The 19296-nt window shown below is 38.6% G+C and overlaps 1 protein-coding gene across 1 annotated transcript; it reads left to right on the top strand.

Moving 5' to 3' along the window:
- Positions 1 to 1376: 1376 nt before the first annotated feature.
- Positions 1377 to 12846, top strand: LOC104250706 (arylsulfatase D). Its single transcript, XM_059819997.1, has 10 exons — positions 1377 to 1402; positions 1957 to 2106; positions 3104 to 3225; positions 4701 to 4823; positions 7957 to 8380; positions 9120 to 9256; positions 10507 to 10641; positions 11282 to 11444; positions 11739 to 11860; positions 12476 to 12846. Exons 1-10 carry the CDS (start codon positions 1377 to 1379, stop codon positions 12844 to 12846), a joined length of 1773 nt encoding a protein of 590 aa, XP_059675980.1.
- Positions 12847 to 19296: the final 6450 nt, after the last annotated feature.

The raw sequence follows: 19296 nt of genomic DNA, 5'->3' as shown, positions 1-19296 counted from the left end.
CCACCCCAGCTGCCAAGGTTTCTCTGACCGGACTCCCATCGTGTTTCATTAAGGAAATGGCTTGATGGGGATAATATCAGTCAGTGCAGTAACTGTTTTTATAAATATACAGTATTACCTGCTATTTTACAGGCAGCTTCTGAGGAAACTCAGCCTTGAGCTCCAGCCTGTGCTTTAAATCAGTTTATCTCTACTGTGAAGCACAGGCAGTTAGTGACAACCAATTACACAATTAAATTTGAGTATTTCCAACTCCCATTTATTTCAACTGTTTTGGAGGCACATAATATGTATATGTAAAAGATAGCTGAGGTGTCCTCTGTTGTCTTTCCTACACCTACTTAGGATGCAGTAAATGCACAAATCCAAATGCAGGAAACTAAGTCTGAGTGTCTGTAGATAGTGATGTTGCGTCAGCATTGGTGCTTGTAAATAAGTGTTTAAAGCTGTTTGGATGCCAATTTTCTAAGCGTAGAAATTCAAATTTTCTCATTGAGGCTTGTAGTGTTGATGAATAAAATGTAAGAACTATGGATATTAACTAAAGCTGCTAAATACTATCATTTCTGGAAGACAAAATGTGAAAACAACATAATTTATAAAATTGTGATGCTTGGGATAGTTCAACCAGACATGGGATAAATTCGAAAGGAGTCTACTTTAAAGCCTTTGAACCAAGGTCATCTGGCCTTTACTTCAAAGTCCTGAAACAGTTTGTCTTGTCCTGGCAGCGAAAGAGAAAGCCCCAGAGTAACCTTTGCAGAAAGCTGTGCAGAGAGGGGGGAAAATAGCATCACACCCTGAAATCTGACACATACAAAGAAGAAAAAAGCTCGGCTCAGAGTCAAACAACAGGAGGTCACAAATTCAGTGTCTTCTAAGGAAAAGTCATTGTTGGAAGAGGATGACTAGAATTTCTACAACTAAAGATCTCTCTTACAAGCCTGAAAGTAAACTTGGCACATTATGTGAGGAAGCAGCAGGCTGCTACTGTCTCTGTGATTACAGAAAAATAAATTATATTGAGGACTGGATTTTAAAAAGCTCTTCTCTTCCTTTCTGAACAGTAAGTATTTTTCATACAGCTGAGTAGTGTAACAAAAGAGAATTATTTGGCTATTTTAAGATAAACTTTTCTACACAAAAATTCCTCCAAGAAGTGAAGAAGTGCTAGCAATAAAAATAACATTAATGCCTTTACTCTTCTTCATTTAGGGTCTGATCTGAAGTGCACTGAAGTAATAAAATAGAGACAATGTTGATAGGTTTTGATTAAGGTTTTTATCTATTTTTATTGTAGTGACTACTAGGAAGATGCAAACATGACAAGGCTGTCTCTCTTGGTTTTGCAGGATCTGAACACTCCAAATGCAGAAATGATTTGGCAACTAACATCTTATTGGTAAGAAAAAAGTTCATTAATTATTGTTATATCATACTTAGAAATAAAGTGAGTGAAGTTTAATAATGACATAATACTGTATTATAAAAGAGTAGGGTTGTTTATCTATAAATTATACTCACAATGTGATTCTGTTTGTTTGTTTGTTTTTCTTGTTCTTAACTTTTTCACGACACAAAGGTCCCAGTCTGGGCAAGAAGGATGTCAGAAGAAGTTGATTACATTCTCAGCTTTCCAGACCAATTTCTAAAAAACATCCCAAGCCACTAAAGCAAAATAACTTACATGTCATCTGTCACATGTAAATTCCCAAGTGAGACTGCTCATAGGAAGTTTGGAAACAATCAGAAAAGGAGGTTTTAAAGTTATGGTCCTGACACTTTCCTTTTCATGACATCTGTTTGGGTCAATGATCAAAATTTAACACACCCTCTATATCTGGGCAGAGAGTGGTCTGGGCTGCAGCCAAGCTCACACGGGAGGGTCTTCGGCCATGTGCAGTGGGAGTGATGAATGGCCAGGTCATCGGCTTCTTTCCTTCTTCTGTGTTTCAGGACATCCCTGGTTGCACCCCTGATTTTTGGCCTGCTTCTGCAGCCACCGCTGACACAGCTTTCTATTGTCACACAGCCAAACATTGTCCTGTTGATGGCTGATGACCTTGGCATAGGAGATGTAGGTTGCTATGGGAATGTTACTATCAGGTAAGGAAACTGAGCAAACCAGTGAACAGAGCTGGAGTGTTATTTAACATAAGACTGCAATCCTCTCCCCATCATCAGCTATTCGAGCTGTCTTCAAGTTCATTTCCTGGAGAAATGTGAGGATTTCCCATGGGTGTCATTAACGGTAAATGTAAAGCACTACCAGGACTATCTCACAGCCTAGAGGGCATTCCCAGGGCCAGCTCTGCTATCCTGAGCTGCTTTACTGTGGAAATATGTCAGCCGTTCTTGTGTATTCCTTAATTGCCTGACATTGAGAAACACTAAGCTCTTACACATACCTGAAGATAGAAATGTTCTTTCAACATATCAGGCCTCATTATCTCATTTAACTCAATTTTGCCATTCTTTCCCAGTCTCACATCAAAATACAGTATAAATCACTGCAACAAGCTATGTTACTAGGAAATACTTCTCTTTCAGACCCAAGGACACAGAGTTTCCCTTCTCTTTGAAAATCGTGCCACATTATTGCCTGCTGCTTTCCTGCCAGCTTATCACTTCTTTGAACAAAACCAAATTTGGTACAATCACTCCACTCATTGAGCAAAGTTCTCAGAATCTAACCCTGATTGGCACCAGCCGGCAAGTTTCTGAGAGGTAGCTAATGATCATAGGTAGCTGATGGGGCTCTGCATGCCTGAGCCTCCCCTTCAGCATAGCATCATTCCCAAGGCATGAGTTTTCTTCTTCAGGAGCAGCGGGGTACATTTCTGCAAGGCCCTTCACAGGACTTGGGAAATAAGAAAGAATCATTGGCTTGAAATTTATCTGGAGAGCTATTGTTAATGAAGAAAGAAAAAAAAATATTTCCCCATCACTTGAGAAAATTAAAATAAAAAAAAAAAATAAAATGTTTCTTGGCCATCTTCAGATAGAAGAAACTTCCCAAAATAAAGATAGGTAAATTACTCCTCATCCCCATTCCCTTGAAGACCCTCTGAATGATACCTGACAGTGTTGGTTGCATTTTTAGGACCCCAAACATTGATGGCCTGGCAAAGGAAGGAGTGAAACTGACCCAACACATCGCTGCAGCTCCACTTTGCACCCCCAGCAGAGCAGCTTTCCTCACTGGCAGATATCCTCTCCGATCAGGTTTGCCTTGCAAAGCCAAGAAGCCTTTAAACATTGCTTTATTGCTGAAGGGAACAATGTCATACAATGGGCACAAAAGAAATGAGGATGTGCAAATAGAAGGGGTGCCACAGACATGTCATCCCTCACTGAGGCACACAAAGACACATCAGTTAGCTCTAGTACCTTTGAGGTGGCATCTATATTTATGGGGTACAATGAACTGACCTGGGGGAAGCAGAGCAGAGAAGAACCAGCTCTACAGAGCAGCTTGCTCCCCCCATGCTCGCAACTTCGGTTGCCTTTCAGTGCTTTATTGCACAGATTGCAGCCCGAATGGAGTCAGTACAAATTGTTACATTCAAAAAAGTCATTACACAGAACATGAATAATAATAACATATTTCTAAAGCACCAGTTACATTAATTTCTGTCATGGGTGATTCCTCATCAGATATCAGAAACAGCTCAGCCCTGCAGGGAGCAGAGAAGATCTATGCAGATGTGTGTCCATTCCCTCCAGTTGAGGTGCAGAATGAGTCGTTTACAGGAAAGCTTTGTTACCTATGTGTCAGATTCATCCATCCTACAAAATAACAGTTTGACAGCTATATTATTTTTCCCGGTTCTGTTTTTGAAGAAAAACCCTATCCTGTCAAACTGCATCCCTGAGATGAAGAGGTATGAAAAACAAATAGCTCTACATGTTTCTAACAGTGATTCTCTAATGCTTGTTCTATTGCAAATGATCTTCAGTGCCTTCATTCCCGAGGCATTTTGAAGTTGACATGCTGTCCTACTTTCACCATGACAGCTCCCATGGAGATAGATAGCTTGAAAACGCACATGAGCTTGTACAGACTCTCTCCCACTATAACAACAGGGCCAGAGATGTTCAACGCTTGTACTTCACATAACGTTGTATGATAAGGTTATGCCAGTATATAATGCTAAATAACAGGGCATAAGCCTGCAGGTGATGAGAAGATTGTGGTGCTACATAGCTGCTCCATGGGTTTCAGAAGTCAGGTACCAGCCATGCCACTGTGCAGGGAAATCTTGAGTTCCCAGGCAGCCTTATGCAAGCTGGAGTTTGAGGCTGACAGAAGGCTGAAGTCTCCCTACCCTCCTCCCTGCCCTCACAATCACGTAAAGTAAGTACACATCATACAGCCTGGATGCCACTGTGACATATAAAAGCTCCTATACAACTGTGCCATTCCAAATAAAATAAAATAAAATAAAATAAAATAAAATAAAATAAAATAAAATAAAATGTCTCATTATGAGATACAAAGACAAATAGGTATACAATGGAGAGACTTAATTCTTTCTTATTCTTGTCCACTGTTGTAGATTCATTTCCCCAAAAAAAACAGTATCAGGATAAACATTTAACACTATAATACCAATGAAACCAGGAAACAAAGAAATGTGTTTGATAAAAGTACTCTATCAGTTATACTTACTAAGATTGTTTATTATTGTATTTTGTAGGGATGGATGCTATAAACAATTACCGTGTTATTTTTTGGAATGCTGGCTCAGGAGGACTTCCTCCGAATGAAACCACTTTTGCCAAAATACTGCAGCAGCAAGGCTACAGCACGGGACTGATAGGTATGGAAACACTCCAGAAGATGGCCTAGAATGTGTTTCACCTGCACATCTCACTCAAACCATTTATTTTACTTAACAACTGCTCATACCTCATTTGTAATATTTTTATTTCCTGATTTAAGAATATCTTGTAAGAAGAAATCTTGACCAAAAAGAATCTCTCTTAAAAGAACAAGCATCTGATAAAGACAATAATCTTTACTGTTGACCTGCTTTCAAGCACAGCTGTGCTTGTTAAAATATATAATGGAAAATAAGTTTATATTTCTTGACTACTATTCTACCAGGCATATGACAATTATTCCAATGCTATTTCATCAAAAACAAAACCATGAGTTCCACTTAAATATGCATGCCAATGCTTTACACAGCTCAGAGAAGATTCATAACAAAAGGGAACAGCTGCTACTTAAAACAATAGAACCAGTTCATAATACCACAGGATCTGGCTTTCAAAAACAAAAACAAAGAAATTATTTTTTCTTTAATTACAGTGTGCCACTATAGTTCACCAAGATTTCAGTATAGCCCACAAAATATTGCCTCCTTTGGCATTAATAAGAATTCCATTTTACTTAATATTTTCCAGTACTTTTGTTTTCAATACAGTTGTAACTTTTGGTCATGATCCAGCTGCAGATAGTTATTTATCCTGGGTATGTCACAGAGTTCCACAGACTGATAAAACACAAATGTACCTGAGCTGAACTTTCAGCTATTTACCCTACTTCATCTGAGCATCTAAATGTCAATATCAAAAATCTATGTCTGACACATAAAAATATTGGCTGCACAAATAAACTGAATTTATTAATAAAAGTGTCTGCAGGAATGGATTTGTATTCATTCAGCAGAATAAATCTAAACCATAAAGGACAATATTAAACAAAGCTCTCCAAGCATTTTAAGTTCTATGTTATTGAATCTTCTTCTGTTAGTTTTATAGCAATATTATTTTAGTTCTTTTCATCACCTCATCAAAAAGACCACATCTATTAGCCATGTGCTTCAGCTTGGCTTCAGCATGTAATCACTAACAAAACAGATTTGTCTCCACTTTGCCAAAGGAATTGCCCTGCAGTGAGATTTTGCTGCATCCCTCCTAGAGGCTAGCTAGCAAGACAGGCTGGCTTTTACCTATGGCCATCTCAGCTAAAATCATACCATAGACACCAAGAGCATCACTTAGTTTAACTGGATTGACAGATCCTGATTAATTGCACAGTAGGGAATGATGGAAAGCACTGGTGATAAGTGACACAAAAAAACCCCGTAAGAACAACTTTACATTCAAGTCATGAAGCAAGAAATCTTACACATCTGCCCACAGCACTACAGCTGAATGAGCACTAAATAGTCTCACCCAAATGGTTTGTGATTGTTTTGCTCTGAGCACAACCAGTTTAATTGCAGAGTTAAATCCTATTAATAACCTGCAGCTGGATGTGATAATGAGACTTTTTGTTGGGAAACACTTTGTAGTGAGAAAGCCAATGTTGTATAACATATGCCCTCAAAGATTAATTTATCTTAATTATACACTTAGTTTATCTTCTGGAGATTTGAGTCTTTTGTAGCATATCAGAAGCCTTTATCAATCTCAGCTGGAGATTTAGGTGTTGGAGTGCATCTGAAGTCCAAGGATACTTTAGCTGCACCTGTATTTATGACCAATACATCTATGTATTTATTACAAACTTGTTTCATTATATAGCTGGCTCTAAATATGTTAAGAGGTAAACTGAGTAGAGATTTTAGCTGAAAGCAGTTCATCCACCTAGAACAGAACTTTCACCCTTTCTTTATATTTATATCCAAAAAAGTAGCAATTTTTTTTCCTCTGAAGTAGTTTTTTCTGCTCCTATTGTAATACACAGCAATTCTATTGAAACCTACTCAGGGTTGGCTGCTAGTATATGTATTGGTAAGATAGTGAACCATTTGTTTAGGATAATATCCTTCTGCAAGTGCATAGTTCTTTACTCCACGATAAGAATTAGTTACTAATTACTTTTCAAGTAAAATTCTAAAAGTACATTTTGATCTATGGATCTGGTATCCAAGGCCTGCATTACATCAGAGATCATAAAATGCAATTAAACTGCATCTCTCTGATGAGAGGTAGATTCTGGTCACTTGTTTTAGATATTCCCAAGCCTCAGTGTTTGAGCAAAGTGAGCCAACTTGTTATGACTCTGTGTAAGTGCCTGACCAGACTGTTTGAATAAACTGGAGGGGAAAAAAGAGCATGGTTTTGATGTGCCATTCATCATAATAGTGGACATATGTTCATAATAAAGAACAAATTGTATTGCAAAAGGTCAGGAGATGTTCCTTTTGATACATGAAGACTTTGTTACTTGAAAGAAAGAGGCTTTGACTTTTTAAAAATTGATGAAATACTAATAAATGGAAAAAATACTTATACAACAAGGCCTTTTATTCTCACCCAGTATACAGAAATATTACTATCAGCAAAGTTACTTACATATGTACAGCTTCATAAGAAATCCTGATCTCCTGAGGTCAAGTTCTTCTAGATCTTGGTGGTTTGTCTGGCAAACACACTGTTGAGATGCAAGTTACTTGACTACGCTATCCATAGCCTCCCTTATCAGTCTGGCACCAATACGTCACTGAGTGTTGCCACAGTCCTGACATCAGGCCGTTCAAAGCTTTCCAGAAACAAGTCTCCATAGCATCTTGAAGGAAAAGAAACAACAGAATAATGTTATTTTGCCCTGTGCTTACAAAAAGACTTCTTCCTTATTTTGTACCTGCCAGGTCTGCAGGAAGGCCATATATTTTTGCTTGGTTCTGAAAAAACTGAATATTTTTCAATTTCCAGTTCCCTTTATAGTCCAGTTTTTTTACATTTGATCAAAGCTACAGGGCACGAATATGTGTGCAGAACACCAATAACTCTGTCGGAAGTTTATAATTTGTAGAAGATTACTTTCATCATTTGTAAGATATATCCCATTATATCAGTACATACTTTGTATACATGCGTAGGATGAAGAAGTTCTCACAAGAAAGAAGAAAACCAACCATTTTTTGGGAAATGTTTTGTACAAGGAAAAGCCCATTTTTAAATATTATCTCTTCACATTTTAATAATCTGTATTTTCAGGGAAGTGGCATCAAGGTGTTAACTGTGAATCCCGCAACGACCATTGTCATCACCCTTTAAACCACGGGTTTGACTATTTTTATGGGATGCCTTTTACGCTAATAAGTGACTGCCAACCAACAGAAACACCAGAGATGGACAGAGTCTTTAGAAGGAAACTCTGGCTTTACACTCAGATGATTGGCCTCATTACACTTACCGCTGCCCTAGGAAGACTGACTGGCTTGATTTCAGTCAGCTGGAAAACGCTGACCTGCCTTACAGGGTTTAGTCTCCTGTTCTTCGTATCCTGGTTCTCAAGTTACGGGTTTGTACGACACTGGAACTGCATTATGATGAGAAACCATGAAGTTACGGAACAGCCAATGGTGACAGACAGGACTACAACCCTTATCTTGAGAGAGTCCATTTCATTTATTGAAAGGTAAAGTGTGTTTCCTTTGATCACATTTCTTTTGGTTCTTGCATGTCTTGCAACTTTTAAACAGCTTTTTCGCATGTGAAGTCTTTGTAAATTTAATAATATTATGTAGGATTGTAAGTACTATTATGCCTATTGATTATCAATACTATTAATAATGATATCATATTATTAAACCAAAAATTAGCTGCTGCTTAAGGATGTCTGTTATTCCTAGCTTCATTAAAGCTCATAACATTTCCAAATTTCAATGGGTTGGATTAAATATTTCTAGGCTATTTTGAGAAAATACATATTTCTACCAATGAGATCAATATTGCAGCTTTAAGGGAGAGCAGCTGATGGCAGAAATATGTGTGTGTGCTGGGGAAGGAGAAGCAGAGCTGTGAGGAGAGCCTTATCTACGGACTGAGACGTGGGCAACTGCTGGCAGGAGATGAACTTGCTGCCTTCCTTTCAGTAGCACTGTGGTGGTTTGCAATAGCAGAAAGCGGAGCTTCAATCTGCAACTTTTCTATGTATGATTCAGGAAATAAAGAGGGTCATTTTATAATAAGCCAAACATTCTTTTATCAGATAGATCCTAATCACTGGGTTTTAATACCTTACAAATTAAGATGTTTCTGAAGTGACTGTTGAAATACGTATATATGCAAATCATACCATTTTACATTACGACTGACCTCTGTATGCGTTGAGAACCTTCCTCCCTAACAACAAAGTGTTGATTTCTGTTTTTTAGAAATAAGCACAAGCCATTCCTCCTCTTTCTTTCATTTTTACACTCCCACACCCCTCTCCTCACCACAGAGAAGTTTCTTGGGAGGAGCTGTCATGGTTTATATGGAGACAATGTAGAGGAGATGGACTGGATGGTGGGTAAGTCGCCATAGGAAATAACAGTGTCTCCAACCATCCAATACCTAGGTCTGAATATGTAATAAAAATGCAGTTGTTATTAAAAGAACAAAGAAGATAATTAAAAACAAGAAGGAAAAAAGTCCTAAGCTTTTCATGAACATCTGCCAATTTTGTATGAGCACTGTTGGCTTATAGTGTTGCCTTTTTACTTTCTGCAGTCTTGGACCAAATGAGTCTTTCTGTTCACTCTGGTTTTTTGGTCCAGTGTTTACCAGTTTTAACCATATCCTCTTGGCTCCTGTTAAGGAGCTCTCCTGCTCTTTTTACTAAATAAGTGTGATTTATTTAGTTTTCTGTGATTATTAAAGATCAGGTAATTTCAACCTCTTACAGTCATGTCTTATCTATTTCTAAGTAGGACACATCAGAAGGTGATAAAACTGATAAGCAACTTAATTTCACGTGTAAACCAGCAGGCTATTTCTTTGTGACTGCTGCATTCAACAGAGCACTGCATATTTTTCAGCACCATTCATAAATCCAGAAATGTTCATAAATGTTAATTGGTATGCCCCCAGAAATTAGATTCATGTTATTTTTCAGCCTGTTTTTTGGAGGGGAAGAAGAATTATTTATTACCCAGTCATGGCGGAGGAAAAGTAACCACATTTCCAAAAGGGATAAAAATCAGGTACACATACAGAAAGAATTAGTATTCAAACCTACCTGTCAAACACTCACACACCACAAATATAATTAAGAACATCAGAAACAGCTCAAGAATCACTTTTAAATAAAAAAGAACTATATCATTAATGCATATTAAATCCAGGCAGTATTTTAATGCAAATACTAACTGTAAGGTAAGGGTACATGACATTTTTTCCTTATTTCTCATGATGGCTACCTCTGATGCAGAATCTAACTTTTTGGGGCCTTGGATCATGCTTTCTTTCCATATTTTTACAGCACAGAGCACTTCTGTCCTTTACAATACAGGCTTCTGGTCTGTGACTGTGGTTCTTGCACTCCTTTGTTATAATACTAATAATAAAGGGGTTACAGCACATCACAAATTTTCTGTGCTTCTACAGACAGTGAAATCACAACTACAAATTTCAATCCTAAAAAACTCTTCTTTTAAACAATAAGCAGCCCTACATACATAAAAAATTACATTGATGAATGTTTACAAGTTAGAGGCTAAAATTTATGTAGTGTAAGCAATATTTTTGCTTTCTAATACACACATATTCCTGTGTTTACAGGACAGGTTCTAGAAGCTATTGACAAGGAAGGCTTGAAAAATACTACAGTAGTTTACTTTGCCTCTGATCATGGTGGATGGCTGGAAAGACAAGAAGGCAAAAGGCAGCTGGGTGGCTGGAATGGAATATACAGAGGTAAGAGCTGTCAGGGACAGTGACAACCCAGCAACAACTAGTAAAGTACTCAGGACATCCCTAAAGCTTAGATAAGACTGTATGCCCAAGGAGTAACAGTGTTTTATCATTGAGAAGCAAATTTGTCTCATTCTAATTGGGCATTTAAAAATGTAGACAATTCTAGCCTGTGCAGATGTTCTTTATAAGCATGAATTCTCAAACTGTCATTTCCTCATGAGGCAACTGATCACAAGCTAATTTTTATTAAGATTGTGTAACTTCTCACCAAATATAAGTTGCATCTTACATCTGAACACTTGCCTTAACTACAACAGGTGTGTTACAGGATTGTAGAAGAGAGAGAACTAGGCCAGAAAATCACTTTATGCCTGAAAATTTTATCCACACTGAGTTCTGATGGGGCAATGTGTTTGTAAAATAATAGAAGGGAATAACTGTGTAAGGTCACTCGAAGGGTCTGATATAGTGAACACACTTTCACTGATGCTGAGAAGGAGCTTAGTGGTAAACTCAAAAACGTAAGGAAGGCTCATAAAGGTAAGATTAGCTCATGATAATAAAATAACATTTGCCTAAAATTTCTCTTTATCTTAAATGAAGCTTTTTTTAAATGAAATCTATTTTTTTTTAATGAAAGGTGGAAAAGCTATGGGAGGCTGGGAAGGAGGAATCCGTGTCCCAGGAATATTTAGATGGCCAGGAGTGTTACCTGCAGGCACGGTTATTGATGAACCTACAAGCCTTATGGACATTTACCCTACAGTAGTTCATCTAGCTGGAGGGGTACTACCCCAGGACAGGTACAAACACAGGTGTCTTTATTCCTCCTTCTCTCCCAAAACAATGGAAAATCTAGTTTGGAAACACATTCTAAGAGTCTGACATTTTCTTTTTCACTCCTGCTCCTTTTCTAGACACATAAATGTTACCACAGCTCAGTCACCTTTTCTCTACTTTTGAGATTCAGCATCTACCTGCAGTCTTCTACAAGCATTTTCCTTATTCAGAGTTGACAGTCCCAGCAAGAGGTGTGCAGAAGGAACGCAGTCCTGTACAGCTTACCCCAGTCTGATGATCTCTGGTTTTTTTGCTAGGGTAATTGATGGCAGGGATCTGATGCCTTTACTGCAAGGAACAGTTGAGCACTCAGAGCACGAGTTCCTGTTTCATTACTGTGGCATTCACTTACATGCTGTGCGGTGGCATCAGAAGGACAGTGAGTACAGAATTTCTTTCCCAAGAATTAGGTACCATCTACAGGAGGGCACATTTGTCTAACACATTTTTTTCTGGGATTGCAGCTTTCCAAGTAGTTCTAGGTGTAAGGTGGTAAAGAACTTACTAGCATTGCCTGTATTGTAAGGCACAAAGACTTTGTTTGTAGCTTCAAGGCACATGGCATGCCAGCCAGGCTACTGGAGCTCAGGATGGGTCTCACCCACCTCTCTATCTGAATCCAAGGTCTGGGGAGTCCATGCCCTCCTTCTCTCATGGAGAAGTCTTCACCTCAGCCCTTTGTGTGTCCTTCTGCTGCCTTAACAAGGAAGCCATGGAAACCCCAAATCCTTTTATCATGTCTTCATAAGAAAGAAAGTGAGTGATAATTTATACTTGCTGAAAATTTTGGAGAAATTTCAAAATGTCAGAAATCATTTTACATTATTGGTTTAATTCTGTGGCACTTAATTTTAAATGAAATTACAATACTATATCAACTAACAAGTGTAGAGCTGAAGTGCAACCAGAAACAAACTCAAAAAAAAACATTCACTCTTCTAGTGCCTTGTAACAACCACCAGTGTCAGTGAAAGCCTTCTTTCTTTCCTGCCAGGTGGAGCAATCTGGAAGGCTCATTATGTGACCCCTGTCTTCCGTCCACTTGGAGCCGGTGCTTGTTATGATAGAGGATTTTGCCCATGTTTTGGGGAAGGTGTGACCCATCATGACCCTCCATTGCTGTTTGACCTCTCGCGAGACCCTTCTGAAGCCAAACCTCTGTCGGCTGACACCGAGCCCCTCTTTGACACTGTAATAAGGAAGATTGGAAGAGCCACAGAAGAGCATCGCAGGACACTGACTCCGGTCCCAGAGCAGCTCTCCTTGTACAATGTGGTGTGGAAGCCGTGGCTGCAGCCGTGCTGTGGGACATTCCCATTCTGTTGGTGTGATAAGGAAGGTGATAATAAACTTGCCGACCTATAAAGGAAAGAACCAAAATTACTTCCTCAAAAGTGTTTTTAGATCAAGAGTGTTTTCTTTGACGGTGTCAACTGGTGGGTTGTTTGTTTGTTTTAATGGAGCCTTTATATGAGAATTGTTCCAGTGAAGAGCACAGTATTTGGTAATGGTGTCTTTAGGCTGGACCCTCTCAGGGAGTGAGCAAGACAGAATGATCTGAAGAGCATGTTTTAACTTGCATCTGTTGACAACTGCATGAATAGTTCAAATGCACTGAAGCAGGGCAACATTAGAGCTGTACAAGTAATGATATAACATATTTTGTTGTCTATGAATGCATACTTAGAAGCTTTGCTTTTTTTTTTGTTCTGAATGTCTAAGTAATTCATGGACTGAGGTCTCCCTTTAATTTTTTTATCCTTACTAGTGATGCATAAGATGCCACTATAAAAAATTTTTGCAGACTACTGCCTTCAAAATAATTCCAAAACAATTTTGCCCCCAGTTCCTCACAGAATCTCCTTTAAAAGTAGCTACCTTCCTTCCCTGTAGGTAGTCCCTCTGGCAGCAGTGATGATGGCAGCTGGTTTGCCTGGGTCTTGTGGATCAGGAGAAATTGCCCAGGTGAGGCATAAAGCTTGGAAATGTGACAAGCTGGGTAAGAGCTGTCTGCGCTTTCTGAGAAGGATGGGACCCCTCTGATGAGAGTCAGCCTCTTTTGGTGGAGAACACAAAGGGGAAAGGATTTTGCCTTTCCAAAGCTCCCATTGCACCCAGCTCCCTAAGCAGCACTGGCAAGGGCACAGTGGCATTGATGGTCACAGAAGTACCACACTGATAAACGGTTCAGTCATTTGGGCACAGGATTGCACGAGTTACCTTGCTGCCCATATCTCTGTCATAACTAGTTCCTGCTAACAAGTAGTACATTCAGAAAAGACTCTTTGAAAGATGCTCAATCCTAATTATGAAAACAAACAAACTCTAATTTACTATTAAAAAAAGAAATGCAGAATTAAAGTATTTTTTGCTTCACAAGTTAAATTTTCATCCCACCAAACAGCTAGATTTACTTGGATTTATCTCTTTGCTGATGTAAATTCAGTTCTTTCCTTCTTTGTGTTAAAATAGTTGTTCCTATTAACGTGGCCTTACAGGTAATGCTTTTCATTGTAGGGTACAACAAATATTTGTTCACATAGACAAGTTTACCCTGGTATATCTGAATATGTAGGCTTCTGAGAACATAATTTGCCCATTCGAATTATTTCACCTTTTTTACTATTTTTCTAACTATCATGCTAGGACCCATTTCAATTGTTCATCCTCTTTGATAAATATTCAGTTTAATTTGGTTTTATTTTCCCCCTAGTTTCCTGCAATTCAGCCACTAGGAAATCTGCAGGTAAACAAAGCCCTACGGCTTAAAAGCAAACTTTTATTTTATGCTGTGACCTCATGTGTTTCACAGACTATTATAATTCACCCAGATGCTCCATCAGTGCTATGGATGAGAAAGGCACTCAGACTTACTGTGAAAACTTCAAGAGATGAAGTCAATCTATAACTTCACATGTACTGGATTGTTGCTTAATTTCCTCCATTGTTAAGACTGTGTGCTTTATTTCTCATTTGAATGTACTCTATTTCACTGGTTCTTTCTTGGCTAGATTTAAAGGTCTTTTCATATTCAAAATGCAGTGTTTTCTTTACGTGAAATTACTGTAATCAGCCTGGCATTTTTTCAATTTTCTCAGTCACTTTCCAAGATCTCACTTCCATTCTCAAGCCAGTTTAGTATCTGGGATTTTACACCCTCTCAATTTTTCAACACCTTTAAGACTATGTGGGTATAATACCTGTTCAATATGATAGAACCAGTTTTTCTTGAACAGAAATACTTCATAGCACTGTAGGATATCCACTTGGAGATAAAGAGTTCAGGAAGACATCTGAGCTAGAATTTGTAGGAGCCTCGCATCTATCGAGACAGAAATTTTTTCCCCATTGTGACAAATGTGCATTCCACTTCTCGCATCTGAGAGACCATGTGTCCCCAATCTGGTCCGTGCTGCCTCTTCTTTCCTCATTTATTTCCCTCTGAAACTTTTCGTGAAACTGGGGCCAGGCCTTGCATCTGACTAGTTTTCAAGGAATCATCAAGAAGTCACTGAAGCTCTTGCTCTTGTTCTAGCTCTAGGAAAATCCCTGCTTCCCTTGTGATGGCTTCCTGCTCTCTCTCTGCAGGAGACCAACGGTGAGTCATGAAGGGAGAGAGGATTAATTGCTGTCTTGCTGGCACAGTCAGTCACAGCAGCTGAAGGCCAGATAGCCTACCTGTTGAAGACAGTGGTAGTCTCTGCTGATGTGCAGCCTTCAAAAATACAAAACAAACAAGAAGAGTGCAATGTGAATAAACGTGGATATTATTTCCTGTAACAGATTACTCCCATTCAGAAACATGAAATCACTGAGCTCTACAGGTAACTGAACAAATTCACGCAGACTTGCGCTCGTTCCCTTCAGGCAGAATTACAGGCAGGACGGCTGGCTTACAGGACCATTTTTTTACCTGTGTATCAAATTTTGTTCATCCCATAGATTAGCCATCAGTTTGACAACTGTATTATTTTCTGAAGTTCCTTCTTTCAAGAAAAGCTGTCCTGTCAAACTGAAACCCTCAGAAAGCTCCGAAAAACAGGTAACTATATACGCCTCTATCAGAAGCTCTCCCGTGCCTGGTACTGCAATGGTTTCAATGTGTACATTCTTGAAGGAGTGAAGCAGATACTTCCCTCCAAATCCCATGCTGAGAGCTTCCACTGACATCAACTGAAGATGCCAGTGAGATCCAGGCAGCTGGCCACTGTTTTCTACAACCAGACCTTTTGTGTGTTCTTTAAAATACCTGGTTTACTAATATCTCACTGCTGTTGAATGAAAGACTCATCTCATCTGGTATTCTTGCATAAATACACGTACATAACTTGTTTTGAAAAGATACCTTCAGGTTAGATATACAGAGTTAAATCTATGTAACTGTATCAAATTACACCATCTGTAGATTTAGCACTTCAGGAAGAGAAATACCACTGGAAGATTCTTAAGAAGTTATAGGATCATACAAAAGCAGGATTTGGAAACTTCATAACTGTCATTACTAATTGGTTTGTTCACATTTCTTTTTTTCCACCTGATTGATGCACTACTATTTCAGTGCAAATCATTTGCTAAGACTGATTTTTACTGCTTAGTCACAAAACAGTTTTCATCTAGTTGCATTCATACTGGTCATAGGCTAAGATGACATAGATAGTGTTCAAGACTGGATTTCAAGAGCATTTACAAAATGCCTAAAATCTGAATTTCAATACTGAAAACGTTTTCAAAAACAGTAGCAAGCAACATTTGAGCATGCAAATTGAGCTGTTGAAAATCTAATGATCTCTCTTCATTTAAAAATTAGTCATAAAATATTTGTCTGTTTTACTGAAAAGGAAATCTTTGAAGCTTTGAATTATTACCTTTTTTTAAAGTTGTATTTAATCTTTTTTGCTTTAGAGTAATAGGAATATTTTTAAGCTGGTTTTGAACTCTCCTGAACACACATTGGTCAAGTGCTTCAGCTTGACTTCAGCATGTAATCACCAACAAGATCACAGAGTTTTCAGTACTTCAAGTTAAGTGTTCTTCTGTGGAGACCACAATGCAACATTTTGAGAATCTGGCTGGCCCCACAGATTAACAGTTTTGTCCCTGAATATACAAGTTGGTATCTGTGATGTCTACGCTTGAGCACCATCTCAAGCAAGACTGGCGGTTTCTGTCAAATACCATCCCAGGGGCAAAGCAAAATATCAGCAATCAACAGCAGTACCTGGAAATGTCAAAATCAGGATTATAAGAAAAAAACCTCACACAGCATCTGTCTGTACCATGACACTGAAATGGATGCAATGTTGCCTCATAATTTCTATTAAGTGTCACATCATAAGATAGTATTTTTTAACTAAGCATTTTTATCCTCTCTAAAAATAGTAATTAAAAAATCTATCCCTAAGTAAATTACTAGTAATATATAAAGAGCAAACACTTACTGTCCTGCGTTTCAGGATTCAACTTCAGTTAGCATTGTTTTCTCATTGGTGCTTCAGTGTTTTTCTCTTGTACACTTCAGTATCCCTTACAGGAATGTTCTGAGGTTTTTTTTTCTTAGAAAGGATTTTACTAGCCTCAGCAGAAGACTGGGATACTTCCAAAACTCAGACACATGAGCTAGTTACAGAGTTGACTTTCTGCCATTAGGCAGTTAATTTATTTCTTATTAGCCATTGCTAAAATTAATAAACTATTTATAAACCAGTTACTTATGTTCATTCACTCCACTAAACCTCATCATCTCTTTCTGGACAATAGGGGTAAAACGAGAATGGTATTTTAACCTTCCGTTACTACTTTTCTACTTCTTAAAGCTGGCAGAATTTAAAAAAGGCTAGAGATATTCTGTTGTGCCTTGTAAACGTGGGCACTTCAAGATCAAGATACTGGTTTATACCTCTTTCTTGTATGTGATCTATGTTATAGGGAGATGTGGAGGTCCTCCAACTTCTGTAGAACCTTACCAAGGAAAGGAACAACAATGCTAAGGGCTAGCAGTTTCTAAGCAAGGAAACTTGATTTAAAATATTGTTTCTTAACATTTAGAAACATTCATATTTTCAGGAAGCCACCATCAAGCTGCTTACTGTGAATCCACAGTGACCAATGTCATCACCCTTTAAATGATGGGTTTGGTTATTTTTATGGAATGCCTTTTAGATTAGTAAATAGCTGTCAGATAACTTAGCCTCCAGGACTGATGAGAGCCTTCAGTGTGAAGCTCTGGCTCAGATAATTGGCCTCATTATGCTCACTTTTGCCTGCCAAGACTTACTGCCTTGATTTCAATCAGCTGGAAAACCGTCATCTGCCTTGCTGGGTTTGATCTCTTGTTCTTTGCCACCTACGTCTCATTATTGATTTGGAAAACACAGGAACAGCTATACGATGAGAGCCCATGAAATTACAGCACAACCAGTGGTTATGGAAAGGAGTTCATTTCCTATCTTGAGGGAGGCAGAATCACCTGCTGAAAGTTAAAGTAGATTGCCCTGCAAATATACCTTTGTTTCTGGGGCATCTTCCTTCTCTGTTTGAATGTCTGAGAAATGAATGATCCATAAGGTAATTGTCTTAAGCCAAGATTTCAAAAGTCAGACTGACTCTGTATTAATGATAACATTATGTCTTCATTCCAAAAGCTAAGGTTGCCCTGAATTTTCCATGATCATCAGCTCTTTTCAGGCACTGAAATTTTTTTAAAACTTTCACATTTTGGAAAAAAATTGTCCAGACTACATTTAAATAAATAATTATTTTTGCTGAGGAGACCAAAACTTTTTAAAGTTTTAAAGAAGAGGCTTTCTGGCTACATAGAGTGAGATTTCCACAGGTGTGAGAGTCGGGAGTGGTGTGATCAGATCTGCACTGGAGTAAAAGGGCCAAAACCAGATTCCTACTTTCTTCACCATGTCTTTGCAGAGTGGATTAATTCCTTCAGTCTTGGTTTGTAACCCAGAAAATTTCTGCTGCTTCCTGAGTTGTACTATTTCCACCTAGTTCTTTCCAAGTCCCCCAGAAAAATTTCTTTCTCTTTAGTATTTCTGAAGCTTTATTTTAACATCTGCTCCTTGATGCATGCAACCATCCTTCTCTCCTCAGGGGTGTCCTTGTTCTAATTTGACCTGAAGGCTCCTTCCTTGCACTCTCATTTCTTTGTCCCACTGCATGAGCTTCTCCCAGCTTCAATTACTTCTACCAATTACTTCTCTGGGCAGAAGTTCTTGGTTCTTGAGGAAAATGTTGCAGTTGCTACTGCTATGTCCAGATAAACATTTACGTCCCTACTGTTCTCCTTCAGACTCATGCACTGCACCCACTGATGATGCTATGAATCTCATTGTATCCATACGCCGTATTTATCAAGGTCTAGTTAATAAGTTCTGATTGTTTTCTCCACCTTGCCATGGTATTTTGTATTAATATTTATTTTGGTCTCTGAGCAATAATACATCTACACCAAGAACCTCTATCCTTTTTCTGTCTGTCTTTGAATAAAACCCTTACTCAGTGGATTACAGCATGACACATTTGTACCCTCTTTTTAAACCATCAGCAGCACACGTAGCCAGTAAAAAGAGGGGTCCGGTGCCCCCGTGGGCCTGCAAAGTTGCATGGCAAGCTGGACTGTGCAACCACATGAGTATCGGCACTGGCACAGGAGAGAACTCACAGACAGAGGAACTGTAATAACATAACGAGGAATTAGCCAGGCTGCCAGAGCTGGCATGCATACACCACCATGACACTATGATGACTGATTTTCTTTCTTCTCAAGGGAGCTAGTTGGCTCACCCTCTGCGTTAGCCACGGCTA

Source organism: Gavia stellata, chromosome 1 (assembly GCF_030936135.1).
Source record: "Gavia stellata isolate bGavSte3 chromosome 1, bGavSte3.hap2, whole genome shotgun sequence".
NCBI classification, from domain to species: Eukaryota; Metazoa; Chordata; class Aves; order Gaviiformes; family Gaviidae; genus Gavia; species Gavia stellata.
The sequence above is the reverse complement of the archived record's forward strand: the minus strand, read 5'-3'. Positions and strand labels throughout refer to the sequence as shown.